Raw genomic sequence first — 19,370 nt, 5'->3', positions numbered from 1 at the left:
ACTATAGTACAAGATAAAGTTGTTTTAAGAAAAAGTTCAGTGGACAATGTCCATAATCAAATGCTAAATATTTTAACATGGCATACATTCTACACCTTTTTTGCATCTTCTAAAGCTGGCCATAGACGCAAAGATCTGATCGTACGAATCGAGGATTCGTACGATTTTCGAACCGTGTGTGAAGAGTCCCGACATTTTTCGTCCGGCAGAGATCGGTCGTTTGGTCGATCGGACAGGTTAGAAAATTTCTGTCGGCTGCCGATAATATCTCTGCGTGTATTGCCGATCGTACAATTTTCAGTGGGAGACTGTCACTAGCTTTGGTTGGACATAGATATCGTACGATTGCCGTCAGGGGCAGAACATTGCTGATCTGTTCTTTAACTAATCTGACTGGTAAGACTTTGATCTGAATGGTTAGTGGCAGGTCGGGAGATGGGAAAGTCCGATCGTACGATGATTCGTACGATCGGATCTTTGCATCTATGGCCAGCTTTAGCTACACCTTTGCCTGACCAATCTATACTCTACAGGTGGGGTTCACATGCAATTAGGGTACTGCATATCTGATTCGATTGAATCAACAATGATACCTGGATCTATTCAGACATAGAGCAGCAGCTAACCAGTACATTATAATTAAATTAAATATGAGAATTTTTGCCTGTTGAGGTGGTCATACTCCGCCATAAACTGAACGAAAGAATATGAGAGGCCAAGAGCCCAAACAATCAGAACATCAAAGTAGAATAGAATTTGCAGTTCATCTTCACATTTCAACATAGCACATCCACAGATTAAATGTTAAGCATATTAATTTATATGACTCATAAAAAAATTAGCAAAACATGTTCATGATAATTCTTTTCAGTGCTTCAGTTGACCATGGCTCTTTCCTGCTTTAAAAAAATATTTTATTACACCAATTATTTTGTATGGATGCGGTTGTGTATATTCTAAGAAATGACTATTTGATCAGTATGAATTATTTACCTATCAAAGCAGCAGATACGCATATTATCTGTTTGTGAATTTCTTCAAATGCCTTGTATAATAAGTTATCATGGGTTGTTTTTTAATCAATTTCTCTTTAAAGAAAAGTTGATATAAAATTACAGGGTGTCTTTGAAGCTGACTAAAATTTTAATTTGGTCTGTGCCCAATGGCGATGCCAGATGACTTGTCTCAGCAGCTGATCATTTTGTTTTTAATATTGAATTACAAGATGGGTTCTTGGTAATTCATGATGAATTACACAGAAATCTCGGAATTTAATATTTGTACAAAGCAATAGACATTCTGAAAGGAAACTGAAACTGGATTATACTAGAGGTTTATGGAAATCTTTTAGGAATGAGATGCTCCTCAACTAATGTTCGTGATAGATATCCATAAGATATTTGGCCAAATATTGGATAGGCAGGTCATTGGTTTGAAACCATACACCACCTAGAGCAGCTTATGTCTAACCTTAAAGGGAAACTAAAGTCTAAATAGAACAATGCTAGAAATGCTATATTTTGCATACTAAATATAAACATGAATTTACTGCCCAGAAGCCTAATAAAACAAATGATATATGCTTTCAAAGTTGGCATCAGGGGGCTGTCATCTTGTAACTTTGTTTAACATCTTTGCAAGACTAAGACCATGCACATGCTCAGTGTGGTTTGGGCTTCAGTTGGAAGGTTAAGCTTAGGGATCATCATAAATTATCAAAACAGCACAAGTCAAATAATATCTTCCTATACTGCAAGATTGATTAATAAACATAATAAGTACACATTTTTTAATTAAAGTATATTGGAGATAGATTTCTTTTTCATTAAAGAAAGTAAAAATTGGATTTAAATTTTTTGCCATTACATCCCCTTTAAGAGTCCTGTCATATGCGAAGCTAGTTTACCAAAAGGTGCCCATATATGATAAGATTCATTCATTTGGCGACCTCGCCAAAAGAGCAGATCTTTCTGTGATATGCCCACCTATGGCAGGGCGATATCGGATTACAAAAAGAGGATGGGTGCAGACGGATCGTAGGACTGCATCAACTGCAGTCCTCGATCGCAGGAAAAATCAAACCTGCCCAATCGATATCAGGCCGATTTTTGGTCAGTAAATGCCCATTTGACCAAGCACACCAAAACAGGGATGTCAACCATCAGCCATCTCATCTATTTTGGCACTGGAATAAAGCTTCATCAGAAATTGCAGACCCATGGTTTAAAGCAGCTTGAAGGGCTCATCAACTTTACAAGCCTATCCAGCATTAGTGTTACAAATATGTTTGTGTATTTAGTAGGGTGAGGGAACTACTGCCACAAATGAGCTGTTTGTTGCAGGGGCCCATTAAGATTGGTTAATTGGGCATATTTGAAAATATCTCCCAGTGTGTGGTGCATCGGCAGATGAAGAAGTGAAGAGGACAAGTAGCTACCCTTCACTTTTCTTGCTGTTCTGATTTCGGTTGTTCATCCGTAATAGAAAGTCAGCTGTACCTTGTATGTTATTCATTTGTTGGGCCCTTGGGCCAATTTGTCAGACTCTACATGGTTGGCCAGTGTACCTGCAATAAAGTGGCTTTTCCTTATAGTGGCTAAGCGTAGTGTATGAGGATTACATTTGGGAAGCTTACTGATTACTATCTAGGTACTACTCTATGTTTAGCAGGTTTCATATATTTGTAATGTTGCTTTGCCCCAATCAAGTTGTGAACAGCAGAATCTGAAGATCTTAGTAAAATGTAGGGAAGCCTTGCAACAGAAATATTCTATATTCATCACAATAGACAGGTTCAAGGGGGTGGAAGGGTTTAATTCCCTGGAACCAGACCCAAAATAATCATGTGTGCCATGCTGCTTGTCAAAGCTTGTTTCAGCCCTTCACTGTACCTTTTAAAATAATGTTGCCGTGGACTGACATATAATTCCCTTCTCTGTAGCCTATAAAATTAGCATTCCATATCCTATAAATTTAGCATATGCCTGTTTAATTTAAAGATGACAATGTAAGGACGTTATTCCCTGTCACTATTTACAAGGGAATGGAACAAGTAATTATGGCACTTGGGTTTGCTGGAATTCGATTGTTCCCCCCCCAACACTCAGCAATGATTACAATTGTCACTTCTCTGCGGTGCATTATATATGAACCCTGCCAGAACTCAATTACAGCGGTGGGACCAAGAACTACATTTCCACTCCATTCACGCAATATGGGTAACTGTCACTGTACGGACATGTATTATTCATGATGCCACTGTTTCAGTAGACGGCCTGCAGCATTTTGCTACTGCTGTAGTAAAAAAAATAATAAAAACATTAAAAAAATAAAAATGTAATAAAAATTCTTATGGATAAAATAACTATGAATCAAAATCATCTTGGGTGCCCACAAGAGCGGAATATGAGACGGGATGGCACAACGTGAGGAATGGCAATGGCAAAGAATAAAATCACCGTAGTAGGATATTCGAGAAATGCTTCAATTTCACAGGGAAGAAAAATCTTTGAATTTGCGTGGGGCTTCAGATAAAGTTGGTGATCCCGCAAATTAATTTACTGCTAAAATGTTGTTCAGGTGCAAGTCTATCAATCAACTTCCTGCGCTGCCTCTGCTGAAAGTGGAGATTTATATCAAGACGGAAGCGTTATCAAATGCAATTGTGATCTACTAATGGAGAATAGATGGCTTTGATTTACTTATTCTAAAAAGTAGTCTTGAGGACTATAGATGGAGGCATAAGGAGTTACTTATGACACGTGCAGTGTTCAAAGTGGTATTTTGGATGCAGTTCAGCATGTTTTTCACCCACACTGCAGCACTTTTTGTACGCCACTCCAGTACCATCGCAGCCAAGCACAGTGTCGCGTTTGCCGCAGTTGTATCTAATGACTGCAACAGTGGATGAGCAATAACAAACAAAAAGGGAAAGTTATGCTCACCACAAATTTTTAAAACCATTAAGCAGAGGTGCAATGAGGCTGTGGCCACAAAATACATATAGACAAATACAAGAGGTCCTCTGCACTCAACCCATTATCAATATATTTAGTACATTGAGACATTTGTCCATAAATTGCAATATATTTAAGCTTGCCAACTATGTCAAAGTCACCCCTGGTATGACCAGTCCTATGACCATTTTACACAGGGACTAAGTTTTAACTGCAACTTAATTGCTTCAAGGTTAAAACTCCCAAATACTGTTGCCCTTTTATTGGCCACCACTGGGATCACCTGGCTATAGCTGGAAAGGATGGGAGCTACAACATGGAGCTGGCCACTGCCAGGTCCGGACTGAGAATTAAAATAGACCCTGGCATTTCAGGTACACAGAGGCCCAATCAGCCCACATAGAGGCCCAAACAGCCCCATCAGCCCACCAAATACTGACTTTCTATGGGACCTTTTAGCAGCCCCTCTGGCATTTGCCAGAACCCACAGATTGCCAGTCTGGGCCTGGCCACTGCTCCAGTATAAACTATAACAAACAAGGGAAATTTGAGTTCACCACTAATTTTAAAAACCATTAAGCGGGGGTGCAACGAGGCTGTGACCACAAAATACATATAGACAAATATAAGAGGTCCTCTGCACTCAACCCATCATCAATATATTTAGGACATTTTCTTCTCTTCTGTAATCTTTGGGAAGTTAGTGCCGTACCGGCGCATATGCAGTTGGAGCTATTTTCTGTTTCACGACAACTGTGCATGCGCTGAAACTCATGAAAATTGCCGAATCGGTGGTCTCGTTCCGAAGATTACTGAAGCGGCTGAAGATGGCGCTCGTAAACTCCGCTGGAGAGAATCTGCACGGAGGGGTAAGTAAAGACTTAGGGGCATTTGCCCGGGGTAACACTTACGCTGGGGGGGGGGAGGAATGAAGGAGAGGGTCTATGTAGGGTAGGGTTTTTTAGTAAGAGTTTAGTTCTCCTTTAAGCCACAAAATGTCTCAATGTCCTAAATATATTGATAATGGGTTCAGAGAGATGATAGACCCGGTGCTCGGCGTCAATATGTCGTTTGGAAATTATTCACTGGGTTGCTGTGTCTATTGACACACCCCTTAGAGAGGACCTTCGCAGAGGGGTGAGTAACAAGTTAGGGGCATTTGCCCAGGGGGACAGGTAGGCCAGGGGGGAGGAGGGAGGGGGGCAACACAGGGGAGGGGGAGGGGATTTGCACCCAGGAGGTTTCCTTCTCCTTTAAAGGCAAGTGCCTGCAGTTTATTCTGTTACACAGTCTTTGGTAACAAGCACACAAAGAAATGAAAACAAGGAAAAATAAACCCTTGCACCAGAGCGCTGGCTAAACACAGTTGGCAGCCTAACTACAGTTGGGTGGCTTTCCCAACACCAAAACAGCAAAAGAACCAAAATATATAACACAATCACTGGTAACCAGTACCTTCCCTGTGTAGTGCAGTGCAGCTCCTGCTCTCTGTCTCTCTTACTCTGAGGTGGGAGTAGGGTTGCCACCCGGTAAAAATGAAAGTTGATCCCAATATTATTAATAGGGAGAAAATATAAATATATTGGAAGGCAGGTATTTTTTTCCAGAAAAGGTGGCAACCCTAGGTGGGAGGGGTCCCCCCTCCCAAGGTGAATCAGGTACTTTAGCTGCAGCGATTACCTTGCAGCTTTGGTCTGTATTAATTATTCCATGTTCCAGGGTGTTCTATTATATAACACCCTAGGAGAAACATATCACCCATCTATAACTACCCCAGCTGCTTTGTTACAAACTGTAATAATTCTACCTGTAGAAGAATAAGCAAGCTAGATGCTGATCGGTTGCTAAGGCTTACTGTATGGGGCAGTGTTGGACAATGTAGGACTTATTATCTTTTTTTTTTTTATTAAACCATAATTTTTTATTGATTTTCATTCACAAGGGGAGGGGAGGAAAGGGGGGGTTATGGTCCCGCCTGGGGATTAACAGTACTCATTTACATCCAGAATTAACATGTACATTTCACTCTTGCCCATTTGGTGGCACATTTTATTCACCCATGAAAGTTATTCCCTCAGCATCAGAGGACTTATTATCTTTGAAGCATCCTGTACAGTATCCTTTACATTACATTGTACAGCTGTGCCGGCCAGACTCAACTCAACATTGTCATTGCAGTAGACCTTTTCAATGTTAAGCTTTTTGGCCAGGGCCCTCTTTACTTCTTACATTGGCTGTTGGTGGTTTTTGTTTGTTTTTCTGTATATTTAACATATACAACCATTTATTTTACTGCTGTGATATATGATGGCATTTTATAAATACATGTTAATAATAATAATAATAATAATAATAATAATCATATTAACTACATTTCGTCCAACTCCCCTGTAGTACCCAAAAACATCTAGTGCCCATGCAGTGTATTTCATATCCAACAGTATCTCTAAAGCACATTTCATACCTTTTGTCACTGACACTGTATACCAGTTAACACAAGTCTGAAAAAAGTCCATGGGGGTTCCAAATAAGTGCTGTGATTTGCTATTTGGTAGCTGACAGCCTACAAGTGGCTCTGTTTTTTATGCAACCAAAACTTGACTCTAAGCCTGGAATTCAAAAAATGTTGGTGAGCAACATCCCTGCCTTACTGCAATCTACAAAATAGTTTAATATTAAATCAAGTATAAGGTACTATGTAATTATTAAATAATTACATCATTATAAAAAGAAAAATATATATTATTATATATAATATATTATATATGCTTAAACAGGAAACAGAAAAAGTATATTTGTATTTCCAGATAACAGATTTTTCATTTAAAAAAACCAGGGACAAAAAACCCTGTCCAGAGGCCTGCCTGGTTTAATATTGTGAGACAAAAAGGATTACATGAGGCTCAGTTACATATTGTAGTATTTTAGTGCTGTATCTCTATTGCCAGTCTGCAGGTTTTTTGCAGCTTTTGTAAGGTGTTCATAATATCTCCACATGTTTTGCCTTCCCCAAATCCAGATATATCCTGTGACACCTTCAACTGGGTGGACATCTTTAAATACATTAACACTTTTTCAAAAGGCAAATGTGAAATGTGTGTCAAGGCATCTATGTATAGTTTATTTTAATGCTTTTTTCTGAATGTATTGTTAAAGGCAATCTAGTGCCATTGTGTTAATCCTGTGATGCTACATCTGTCTCTGAAGCACCAGCAATTTATATACTGACTTGTCAAGATTTGTTTTATCCCTCCATTACCTGCTTCCTATTTCATATACTCACTCTATTCTTGTTTTATTATTCTCTCCTTACCTTATACTTCTGTGCACAGTGTTTTAATACACTTAGTCTCTTTCTCAATAAGAAAATAAAGGAGTTGCTTAATTGCTGCTCCTGGTGTTTTGATTTCTCCCCCCGAGGCTCCTCCAAGGGAAATTAAACATACGTTAATATCACAAAGCTCAAACCTGCCATTGTCTCCTATTTCCCACTTTGTGTTTCTTTAATTCTATTAGTTAGTAAGTATTTTTTTGGTTTAATGAATTTACCATATATTGAATAATATGGATATCTGAAGTTGAATTTGATGATCATATAAAAGCAAGAGTTATACAGGTCAGGTCAGAGTTTCACTAATGTATTATATGGGATAATGTACCCCCTACTGTAAATAGGGATATTAGAAGTCTCTGAGGAGTTCTGTGACCATATAAAGAAGGTGTGCCCAAAAGGTAGATTGGGATCTACCAGTATACCTTTAGTTGGTGATCAGCAGATCTCAAGACACTGTCAACAAACAGCTTGTATAAATCACCCTCCTATTTCATGCTTTTTTTCAGATAAAGATGCTTTTGTGGATGCAGATCCTAATGGGACAACATCACTAAAAGTAGACCCCTCATTAGTAAAGTATGGGCGCTCCTGATATAAAGGCACAAGGCTGCAGGCTGAGTTATACAGGGAGCGCTGAGTATTACTTGTGTATTAAAAGGGATAATGTACCCCTACTGTAAATGATAAAGATAATAGATGTCACTGAGGGGTTCTGTGACCATATAAAGGCACACATTTACAGGCTGTGTTATAAAAGGGAACGCTGAGTATCTCTTATATATTATAAGGAATAATGTAAATGATAAGGATATTGGGAGTCACTGAGGGGTTCAGTGACCATATAAAGGCACAAGGCTGCAGGCAGAGTTATAAAGGGAAGTATCACTCATGTATCATAAGGAATAAGGTATGGCTAATTGCTTTTATACAGGTCATGGAACTCCAAGGTGACTGATAATATCCTCATAATTTACAAAAGTGGATTATGTTTTATAACGTACAAACATGAGTGAGTCACAAATTACAGCACTACATAGCAATTACATGGCTAAACACTGTTTATAAAGATATCATTTACAGGTGCTTGTGTATCACATATAAATGTGTATTTTTATAAATGGGATTGCCATCTGGCTATTTTTTTTTACCAGTCTGGCCAATAAAAATGATACTAGATGCCAATGTTATTACTATGAAAGTAGATAAAAATAGAGCAATGCCAGCAGGACCAGACTGGCAAGCGGTGGATTCTGGCAAATGCAAGGGGGCTGCTGTAAGTTCAACTCCCCTGATTATATTGGTTACCAGATTTTCTGCTCTGTCCTCCAGGTCCCATAGAAAGTCAGTATTTAGTGGGCTGGTGGGGACTGATTGGGCCTCTGTGTGGGCTGATTGGGCCTCTTTTACCTGAAATGGCAGGGCCTATTTTGATTCTCAGTCCAGACCTGCCCCCCAATTTACCAGTCTGGCCAATAAAAATGATACTAGATGCCAATGTTATTACTATGAAAGTAGATAAAAATAGAGCAATGCCAGCAGGACCAGACTGGCAAGCGGTGGATTCTGGCAAATGCAAGGGGGCTGCTGTAAGTTCAACTCCCCTGATTATATTGGTTACCAGATTTTCTGCTCTGTCCTCCAGTCTCCCGTCACTCTGATGCATTCCCCCAATCAGGCCCGGACTGGCAATCTGTGGGTTCTGGCAAATGCCAGAGGGGCTGCTATAAGGTCCCATAGAAAGTCAGTATTTAGTGGGCTGGTGGGGACTGATTGGGCCTCTGTGTGGGCTGATTGGGCCTCTTTTACCTGAAATGGCAGGGCCTATTTTGATTCTCAGTCCAGACCTGCCCCCAATTACTGCGGTTTCAGCTTCAGGATTGGTTTTGCACATTCGAATGATGAAACATCTGCTGGCATCAAGTCCGGTGACATCATAAACACGGATGATTTGGATGGTGCTGGTCGAGATGCATCTCCCCCAATCAGTGCTTTTACAAAGTTGCCAGCTCTGTAAGTTGCCATAGACATAGTTGCTAGTTATTGGACTGGTGGGGGCTGCAGACCTGAATGCTGGTGCTTTCTGCAGAAACATGCAGGCCCAGATTTGTGAAAAGGCCACCTAGGCCCGGGCCTAGGGCGGCAGGATTTTAGAGGGGCGGCATGCTGCCCAACCACACCCACATTGGTTAAAAAACACTGGGGAAGCGCTGGAGATACAATCATTTTTTAAATTCCCATGCGCCAATCCCCAATGCTCCGGTCCAGATGATGAAAATTTGCACGGATAAAGGGGAGGGGACAGGGGCGACGAACGGCAGTGGTCCTAGGGGCGCCCACTACGTAAATCCGGCCCTGGAAACATGGCAACCCTGGTTATAAAAGTTGCACATATGCATATAGGAATCCTAACATTCATGTGCATCACTTGCTGTAATAAATGTCTTTTTTTTATACTTCTTTACCACATTAAATCGAACTTTATTAGTCTCAGCTTAGGGAGAGCTCTGTATGGGACACCTCCATAATTTGCTTGTTTTAAGTTGGGTTGCCTAAAATGTTTCAACATTAAAACTCTCAGACACTGGTTTATATACGTTTTTATAGGCGTCTGTTGCCCATAACACTGATCACTTAGCAAACTTCTCTGCTACACAGTTTAATCAACCACAGATAACGTAGAGTCACGTGCAGCGACTCAGCCAGTAAGAATTTGTTTATACGTTACGTAGATAGACGTAGGATGCGGTCATTGGTTGCTCGTGGCAATGAGGAAGTTCGCGGGTGGCCGTCTGTTCTAAAGGGCAGGTCTGTTTCTCACTCTGTCTAAAGCCCGAAATAAATATGTCAGTGGCCAGTGTTACATGGGTGTCGGAATTCGTGGATTGATTCTGACCCTGGCGTCAGTAAAAGGTCACTGATTTTAAGGTTATAAGTGGAATATGGGGGGGACGATAGATAACAAATTGTTATATTGGGATTGGGAAATCATGGAAGTCATGGACGGGTTTTAGTGATGTGCATGATATTGAGGCACCGTACTTTTATTAGGTTGGGTACGGGGACAGCAAAACGTAAGATTTCTTGTGGCCTAGTACACATGTAGTATGTGTGGGCATCTCTACATAGTACTACACAAAATATTGATTTCCAGTGGCTGAATCCCTAATGGCTGCTCTGACTGTGTGCACATGGGACAAGGAAGTTTGTCACCATAGCATAAGGTGGATTATTTGTGGTCCCTTTCATAGCCCCAGAGATAAAAACCAGCCACTTGGCTTGAACACATCTTTGAGTCAAGTTACTTTTAAGTGTTTAGGCCTATAATAAATATCTAGGACTGGATCTTTATTACTTTTTGTGGTTCATTTATGAGTGGTGCCATAGCAGGAATGCTGGTAGCAATCTTTGCTGGCACAATAACTTAGTAAATAGCCTGTAAATGCATAGTAGGTGCAATGATTATGACTTAATGTTCGGCCCTATGGCCGAACGATCGGATTACGACAAGCGCAATGGGCTCCAACGGGTCGGTCGGGAGAAAAATCAAACCTTCTCGATCTATATCGTGTCCAGATATCGATCAGAAAGACCCGTTGGAAGCCTCCATACACGGGCAGATTAGCTGTCAAATTGGTCTAAACGACCGGTATCGGCAGCTTTATCTGCCTGTGTATGGCCACCTTTACTTATAAATGAACCCTCTAAGTAGTCTTGAAGTCTACTTCAGTTATGTACAATGTGTATTCATCCTTCCACCTCTCATCTGTTCTGAAACTAGAACTTCCATAATCCCCTAACATACTTCTGAGGCTGCTGAAAGTTTTAGAACAACTGGGATGTGCTACCTGTCTTTTTTCAATTACAGTTGTTCTAAAACTTTCTGCATTCTCAGAAGAATGTTAGGGGATTATGGAACTTGTAAATCAGAAGCTTTATTTTAAGTCTCCTAAATCATAGACTCGATTTAGACCCAACTTTTTTCTAATTTTGGTTCTGTACATTACCACAATGAATTTTAAATAAAACAACTCCGATGCAGTTTCAACTGCAGACTTTCAGCTTTAATTCAGTGGGTTGAACAAAAAGATTGCATACAAATGTGAGGAACTAAAGACTTTTTTTAATACAATCACTTCATTTCAGGGTATCAAAAGAAATTGGACAAATTAAAAAACCGAAAATAACATGTTAATTCTAATACTTGGTTGAAAACCCTTTGCTGGCAATGACAGCCTGAAGTCTTGAACTCATGGACATCACCAGATCTGGGTTTCCTCCATTTTAATGCTTTGCCAGGCCTTTACTGCATCAGCTTTCAGTTGCAGTTTGATTGTGGGCCTTTCTGTCCATAGTTTAGTATTCACAAGTGAAATGCATGCTCAATTGGGTTCAGATCAGGTGACTGACTCAGCCAATCAAGAATATTCCACTTCTTTGCTTTAATAAACTCCTGGGTTGCTTTGGCTGTATGTTTTGGGTCATTGTCTATCTGTATTATGAAACGCTTCCCAATCAATTTGACGGCATTTAGCTGGATTTGAGCACACAGTATGTCTCTGAACACCTCAGAATTAATTTGTCTGCTTCTGTCCTGTGTCACATCATCAATAAACACTAGTGTCCCAGTTCCACTGGCAGCCATGCACGCCCAAGCCATCACACTGCCTCCGCCATGTTTTATAGATGATGTGGTATGCTTTGGATCATGAGCTGTTCCACGGCTTCTCCATACTTTTTTCTTGCCATCATTCTGGTAGTGGTTGATCTTGGATTCATCTGTCCAAAGAATGTATTTCCAGAACTGTGCTGTTTTTTTTTTTTAGATGTTTTGTTTTTTAGCAAAGTCCAATCTAGCCCTTCTATTCTTGATGCTTATGAGTGGCTTGCACCTTTTAGTGCACCCTCTGTATTTACTTTATGGGAGAATTGGTTATTGATACGCCTACCTCCTGGAGAGTGTTGTTCACTTGTTTGGCTGTTGTGAAGTGGTTTCTCTTCACCATGGAAGTGAATCTGCGATCATCCACCACTGTTGTCTTCCATGGACGTCCAGGTCTTTTTGCGTTGCTGAGTTCACCAGTGCTTTCTTTCTCGGGATGTACCAAACTGTAGATTTTGCCACTCCTAATATTATAGCAATTTCTTGGATTATTTTTTCTGTTTTTGCTATTTAAGGATAGCTTGTTTCACCTGCATGGAGAGCTCCTTTGACCGCATGTTGTCTGTTCACAGCAAAATCTTCCATATACAAGCTGATTTGAGGGCCCCATCAAATCAACTCCAGGGCTTTTATCTACTTTAGTACTTTTATATACTTTGACATAATGAAGGAATTGCCCACACCTGCCCATGAAATAGCCTTTGAGTCAATAGTCCAATTTCTTTTGAGCCACTGAAATGAAGTGATTGTGTTAAAAAAAGGCTTTAGGTCCTCACATTTTTATGTTCAATCCACTGAATTAAAACTGAAAGTCTGCAGTTCAACTGCATCTTAGTTGTTTTATTTAAAATTCATTGTAGTAATGTATAGAACCAAAATTAGAAAAAAGTTGTCTCTGTTCAAAGATCTGTACACTTTACAATTTCCATGTCTTTGTTTTTCAGATGAATTTGAGTCCCATTATGAATGGTTAAATAGAATCTCCACCTGTGAAGAAACAATGCTGAAACAAATAGTCCTCAACCTGGTTAGGTTGCAGACGTCTAGGAGCAACTCTCTTGCTTTACATAATCAAGTTTTTTTGTATGGGAAAATATTGAATACTAAGACAAGGCTATGTCCATCACTCTACCTGGCTACTGATATCAAGGACTTTGAGAAGGAAAATACAAGAACTGTTGACAGCCTTTACAGGTTGTGTGTCAATATTAAGAAAATCCGCCAGCTGAAAGGCTGGGTGCTTTCTAAAGATGTGGCCTTTGTTGAGGAGATTGGTCAGATCTTGAAAGATATGGGAGCAAATGAAGCCACTATAGCCAATATTTTCGAGTCTTGTCCCGAAGCTTTTCTCCATCCACCAGCAGAGATTAATTCACAAAGAACCTTGTGGCATTCAGTTTGTCCCAATGATGAACAGCTTGTTAAAATAATTGAAAAATTTCCAGATTCTTTTTTCTGTTACAAATCTACAACCCATCAAAAAGCCAATATCGAATACTTTCAAGAGTTGAGACTTAGCAACAAAATTATCTCTAGACTTTTAGCAAGTTCTCCACAGATCTTTTGTAATTCAGTTACTAGTAATAAGAAGATTATCAATGAGCTAGAACAGAATTACCTTTGTCTGGGTGGTAAGCAAACTAACTTCAAAACATGGCTGATGAAATTGTTAAGCCAAGACCCGTTTATCCTATCAAAGCCTTCATTATCAATGAAGGGAAATTTGAAGTTCTTTCAAAGCCTCGGCTTTTCCAACGAAGAAGTTCTGAAGCTTCTGTCTAAGCTCAAAGGTGTTATTTTTGATATTAATAGGGAACACATGGAAGCTGGCATTATGTTTCTAAAAACGGTTTTCAAATGCAGAGAGGAAGAGGTGAAACATCTGATAATGAAATGTCCAGGACTTCTGTGTTACTCTGTGCCAACATTGAATAACCGGATAAAATGTATGCTCGACGAAGGCATCTCTGTCAGACAGATCAAGGACTGCCCTAATGTGTTAGAGCTCACCCCACAAATTATACAGTTTAGAATTCAAAAAATAAAAGTATTGGGCCATAATGTAAAGAATGCAAATTTAGATATTATAAATGGGACAAAAAAGGACTTTGAAGCAAACTATGGCAAATTGCATGTAAAAAAAGAACGACCAATGTTTAATCCAGTTTCTCCTTTGCATATCGAGGAATGAGTTATCTGAGGCAGCAATGAATACTTAATGCAAAAAATAAATACTGTATGTGTAATCTTAAATGGAAGTCCACTATAGTGTTAACTTTTAGCTTCACTTGTATGGTTGTTTTACTGTTTTAAAGGACAACTCGTACCTTGCAACTAGAATATGTTTTAAATACTCTTATGTCATACATCTGTTGTCCAGCTTTGTATGAGCAGAAGCTCAGTGCCATATAAGATAAATTCACCCTAAGCAGCCCCATTAGTTTTTAATCTTAGCTAGCATGACTCCATCCTGTAATTCAAGAATTCCAATCATGCTTGGAGCAGTGCAGCAGTTGGGCATACTGCCCAGGAAGACCAGCAAAGATCGATAAGAGCCATGGAAGCCAGTAGGCAAGTGGTTGTTTTACAGGGAGCTCATTGTTGTGTGGTGTAGGGTAGCTGGCTATAGGTAGAGAGTATTTAAATATGCTATTGTTACTAGGAGCATGTTATCAGGGCAATTGTCAGCAATGAAAAGGCATTGGTATGGATAGTAAAGATGAAGGAAATGGCATTGGTTTGTCACTTCAATATCTGTTTTGGGCACCACATTACTATAAGGTTATTTTTCTTAGGTTAGTGACAGCTGGAAGTCCCCTATGACATTGGTGGTCCAAATGCCCTATGTAAGCAGGACAGCTTGCATAGGTGGCACTTTTCTAGGAGAGAAAAAAAAATCTATGGGATTTATAACAGCTGAATTAACTCAATTCAGTAATTACCGTTACACAGTCAAGTGCAGTAAGGCAAATCTGGTTCTATGCATAAAGATTTGCTTTGGCAGTAACTTGTATCAACCATCAAATAAAAATATTAGCTTTGTGCATGCCCTTCCCCACATTTTTGAAAATAATGTTGCATAATGTTCTCAGATCACTTATAATATGCAAAATATAATATACAAATATAATACAAATTGGTGCTGAGATTTGCATTTTAGTCCTGTGTTTGATGCTTTATCCATGTTAATGCTTAACAGTGTATACAGTTTCCAGCCATGGAAAGTTTAACCTCCTACTGCAGTAGACAATATCAATTGCCAGCAGCTCATTATTGCAAGAAAAGCAGAAGGTGCTGTTGGTATGAGATGCTTAGTTGAACCCTGTATTTATACTGCAGTATTCCTTGTTGAGTCTTTCCCCGTGGGAAGGCGAATTGCTCTGTCAGTCTATGGAAGGATTTCAAAAAGGCTTTCTTGACAGCTTGCTGTTCTCTGACAGAGAGGCAGATTTTTGACTTTGGGTTCAATATTGTGCTTCAAAATGCCTTGATTCATGATGCTGTGCATAGACTCAACACACCTAGTTTTAGGACGCAGAAAGCAATACAAAATCATCAGCAAACCTCCACCATCTTTGACTGTAGGGATGGTATTCTCTGAAGATTTCGCTTTTTGGTGTGTTAAGGTGTGTTTTAACAAACTAGTGCTGCTTTTTTAAGTTAGCATTTGAACCTTTCTGGGTCGTTAGAGCCTCCTTTCACTGTTGGTAACAAATGGATCAAGCTGGAACTGTTTTGTGTTGTTCCTCAGCAAACAAATTAAATACTGTAAGATTCAGGTTAGCAGGGATCAATTGCACAACACTGTTTTATCACACAAACGTGAGTCAAAGGCCACCTTTAACAGTTTTATGCAGCTTGGCTGGCTTTTATTATAAACAAAAATAAACAGGCTTAGCACACTTGCTTCAATATAGGAATAGCAGTTCCATTTAAACACTGACGGTGTATGTAGAAACAAAAATATCCAGCACTTACAGCATTAGCAGTATTTAGTCCCAAAGTCCTCTGTTGGATGCACTCCACAGTCTCGTAGGAGGGTTTTTTTCAAATCCTTCCTCCAGTCACTTGGTGATATTCCAGTTGCAGCTCAGTTTGGAAACACCCAGTCTCTTTCCCAGCTCCTCACACACAAACTGGGAAAGCTGTTTTAATTAGCTCACCTAAATGCAAGAAAACCTGGCCCAGCTACTAAGCCCAGAACCATTCTGTCCTGGGACAAACATAAACTGCGTCCAGGACTTTCCCAAGAATATGTTAGCATTGCATAGTTACATAGTCAAAAAAAGACGGGTTTAAAAAAGACAAAGTCCATCAAGTTCAACCCCTTCAATTGAATCCCAACATCCATACATACACGTATCATAAAGGCTGGGAATCATACAGCCGGCAGAATAACTGTTAATAGGCTTTTATTCTGTGTCCACACGACATGTTTCGGGCTTCAAGGGCCCTTTCTCAAGTCCATACATACACACACTGACCCCTCCATACACTCACATAAATTATATATATCCATATCTTTTTCAAGGGCCCTTTCTCAAGTCCATACATACACACATTGACCCCTCTATACACTCACATAAATTATATATATCCATATCTTAACTATAGATTTTAGTATTACAATAGCCTTTGATATTATTCCTGTCCAAGAAATCACCCAAGCCCTCACAACAGCACCCGGTAGTGCATTCCACAACCTCACTGTGAAGAACCACATTCGTTGCTTCAAATGAAAGTGATTTCCCTCTAGTCTGAAGGGGTGGCCTCTGCTACGGTGATCCTCTTTATGGGTAAAAAGGTCCCCTGCTATTTGTCTCTAATGTCCTCTAATGTACTTGTAAAGTGTAATCAAGTCCCCTCACAAGCACCTTTTTTCCAGAGAAAACAACCCCAACCTTGTCTACCCTCATAATTTAAGTCTTCCATCCCTCTAACCAGTTTAGTTGCACAACTCTGCACTCTCTCCGGCCCATTTATATCCCTCTTAAACCAGATGAGGCCTTACCAGGGACCTATAAAGAGGCATAATTATGGTTTCATCCCTTGAGTTAATGCCCTTTTTATGCAAGACAGAACTTTATTTGCTTTAGTAGCCACATAATGACACTGCCCATTACAGAGGAGCCGGAAGATGGATGTGTGCAACTCCGCTGGAAGAATCTGCGCCATGGGGTAAGTACAAAGTATGGGGCATTTCCCCAGGGGGGGTAGTTAGCCTGAAAGGAGGAGGGAGGGAGGTCTACCTGGGGTGGAGGGTACGGGTTTTTTCCCACAGGTTGAATTCTCCTTTAAAGGAAAACTATACCCCCAAAATTAATACTTAAGCAACAGATAGTTTATATCAAATTGAATGACATATTAAAGAACCTTACCAAACTGGAATATATATTTACATAAATATTGCCCTTTTACATCTCTTGCCTTGAACCACCATTTCGTGACTCTATCTGTGCTGCCTCAGAGATCACCTGACCAGAAATACTACAACACTAACTGTAACAGGAAGAAGTGTTGAAGCAAAAGGCAGAACTCTGTCTGTTAATTGGCTCATGTGACCTTACATGTGGTTTGTATGTGTGCACAGTGAATCTTACGATCTCAGGGGGCGGCCCTTATTTTTTAAAATGGCAATTTTCTATTTATGATTACCCAATGGCACATACTACTAAAAAAGTATATTATTATGATAATGGTTCATTTACATGAAGCAAGGTTTTACTTGTGAGCTGTTTTACTCAGTATCTTTTAATAGAGACCTACATTGTTTGGGGGGTATAGTTTTCCTTTAAGGAAACTCACTGCCATTTAGTGTATAACTTGCATTTATATTTGCCAAAGTGCATAACCTTGCATTTATCAACACTGAACCTCATTTTCAAGTTTGCTGCCCATTTTTCCAACTTGGTCAAATCACTCTGCAAAATGGCAGCATCCTGCATAGCACCTAGTGATTGGATCTAAAATAAGATTCACATTATGGTGTTTTGCTTCAAAGGAAAATTTTCAATCTCAGTTTATTCAGAGTAGGATTCTTTTGGGGAATAGCCCATTGGGGTTGAGGCATGTGTTCACCGTTAATAATTAAGCTTGCATATTAAAAGGCATGGGCATAATAAGAGGAGTGCATCTGGCGTTGAGTCATCATCTATCATCAGAGTTGACATAGCTTGATCTATTCAGTACATTGAAGTTTTACTGTGCATTTGTTAAATTTCCCAGATTCATTCTCACCAGAAAAATGTCTCCTTTTCCCCCACAAATCTTCCTGCATATATAGAATTTTTAATATTATTCTTCTATGCATTTTTGAGTTCAACATCTTATATACAGTAGATAGAGTAGAGTTCATTGAAGCTCTTCTGATTTACAGCCACAAGATTTTGTGTTAATTTACCCACATCCTGTAATAAAGACTCACCCTGGTGGTCTAGTGGGGGGATGCCTGCCGCCCCCTCGGCGGGGATGCCCGCCGCGCAAGTCTTCAGCGCCTCAGGCGCCGGTACCTTAGGGGGCACGCCTCCATGTGATTTAAAGGCGCTCTTCTGCTAAATCCCTTCTGATTGATCTTCCGGTGTTGACCCTTGCCTGCCTCACTTCACTAATTCTCTGCCTGGCTCGACCCGGCCTGTCCTGACTACGATTCTGTCTTACATCTTGTACCACGACCTTCTGCCCAAAAGACTTTGCTTACAGTTGTGCCCCTTTGCTTGTTTAGAACCTTTTTCCTTGCACCTCTTGTTTTAAGACCTGGCGTCATCTGAGTAGCTGAGGGCTCCTCCCGAGGCCAAAGGCGGCTGCTACAGGCAGAAACACGAGCCGAGACAAGGGTGCTTGGCATTGGTTCTAGAATCAGGGTGCCAACCGTTACACATCTGCTCCATCTGTATGGCTTTGTGCTTGTTAGAGATCAGAGCTACTGCTCCCTCAAAGCTTTGGGCTGCATGGCACTAGTGGATGCACCAATATAGCAATCTAAAAATCAGGGTTGTGTGCCTGATAGATCTCTGCACTGTGTTTGTGAAGGAAAATGCCTTTACTGATGTATTTCAGATTTGCACCAATCATACAGTCGTATCAGAGCCACAAACGTCCCTGGGAGAATCTTAGCATTTTATTTGTGTGACTGTGAGCATTGTGCACTTGCTTCATCTATATATTGTCTTTTTGCAACCCTGTGGGGAAGGATCGAGCAAATGAAGATCAAGACCATCTTTTAAAGTGGACCCGTCACCCAAAAAAATTATTCAAAATCCTATTTTTTCACATTAGTCAAGCAAAATTAACTTTAAACACACTATATAAATTATTTGAATCTTGTTTCCTTCAGTCTGGGAATTCATAATTATAGCAAGCAGGCAGGAGCCATTTCGTGGACACTGTTATTAAGGCAAGTTTTGCATCATCTCAGAATCTT

General features: G+C 40.0%; 1 protein-coding gene across 2 annotated transcripts; it reads left to right on the top strand.

Moving 5' to 3' along the window:
- The first annotated feature begins 10,030 nt into the window (after window positions 1–10,030).
- On the top strand, window positions 10,031–14,203 carry mterf2.L (mitochondrial transcription termination factor 2 L homeolog). 2 transcript variants are annotated; one of them, XM_018251964.2, is made up of 2 exons: window positions 10,031–10,095; window positions 12,895–14,203. In XM_018251964.2, exon 2 carries the CDS (start codon window positions 12,951–12,953, stop codon window positions 14,139–14,141), a length of 1,191 nt encoding a protein of 396 aa, XP_018107453.1. In that variant the 5' UTR covers window positions 10,031–10,095; window positions 12,895–12,950; the 3' UTR covers window positions 14,142–14,203. The 2 variants fall into 2 exon arrangements, with proteins under 2 accessions (XP_018107453.1, XP_018107452.1); XM_018251963.2 differs by having other exon boundaries at window positions 10,062–10,200.
- Window positions 14,204–19,370: the final 5,167 nt, after the last annotated feature.

The sequence above is a fragment of the Xenopus laevis genome, chromosome 3L (genome assembly GCF_017654675.1).
Source record: "Xenopus laevis strain J_2021 chromosome 3L, Xenopus_laevis_v10.1, whole genome shotgun sequence".
Classification (NCBI taxonomy): Eukaryota; Metazoa; Chordata; class Amphibia; order Anura; family Pipidae; genus Xenopus; species Xenopus laevis.
The sequence above is the reverse complement of the archived record's forward strand: the minus strand, read 5'-3'. Positions and strand labels throughout refer to the sequence as shown.

Coding starts and splice junctions, on each gene's coding strand:
- mterf2.L (XM_018251963.2), top strand. CDS start 10,152: ATGGGTGTCGGAATTCGTGGATTGATTCTGACCCTGGCGTCAGTAAAA. Junction 10,201..12,894: donor GACCCTGGCGTCAGTAAAAG/GTCACTGATTTT, acceptor TTTGTTTTTCAG/ATGAATTTGAGTCCCATTAT.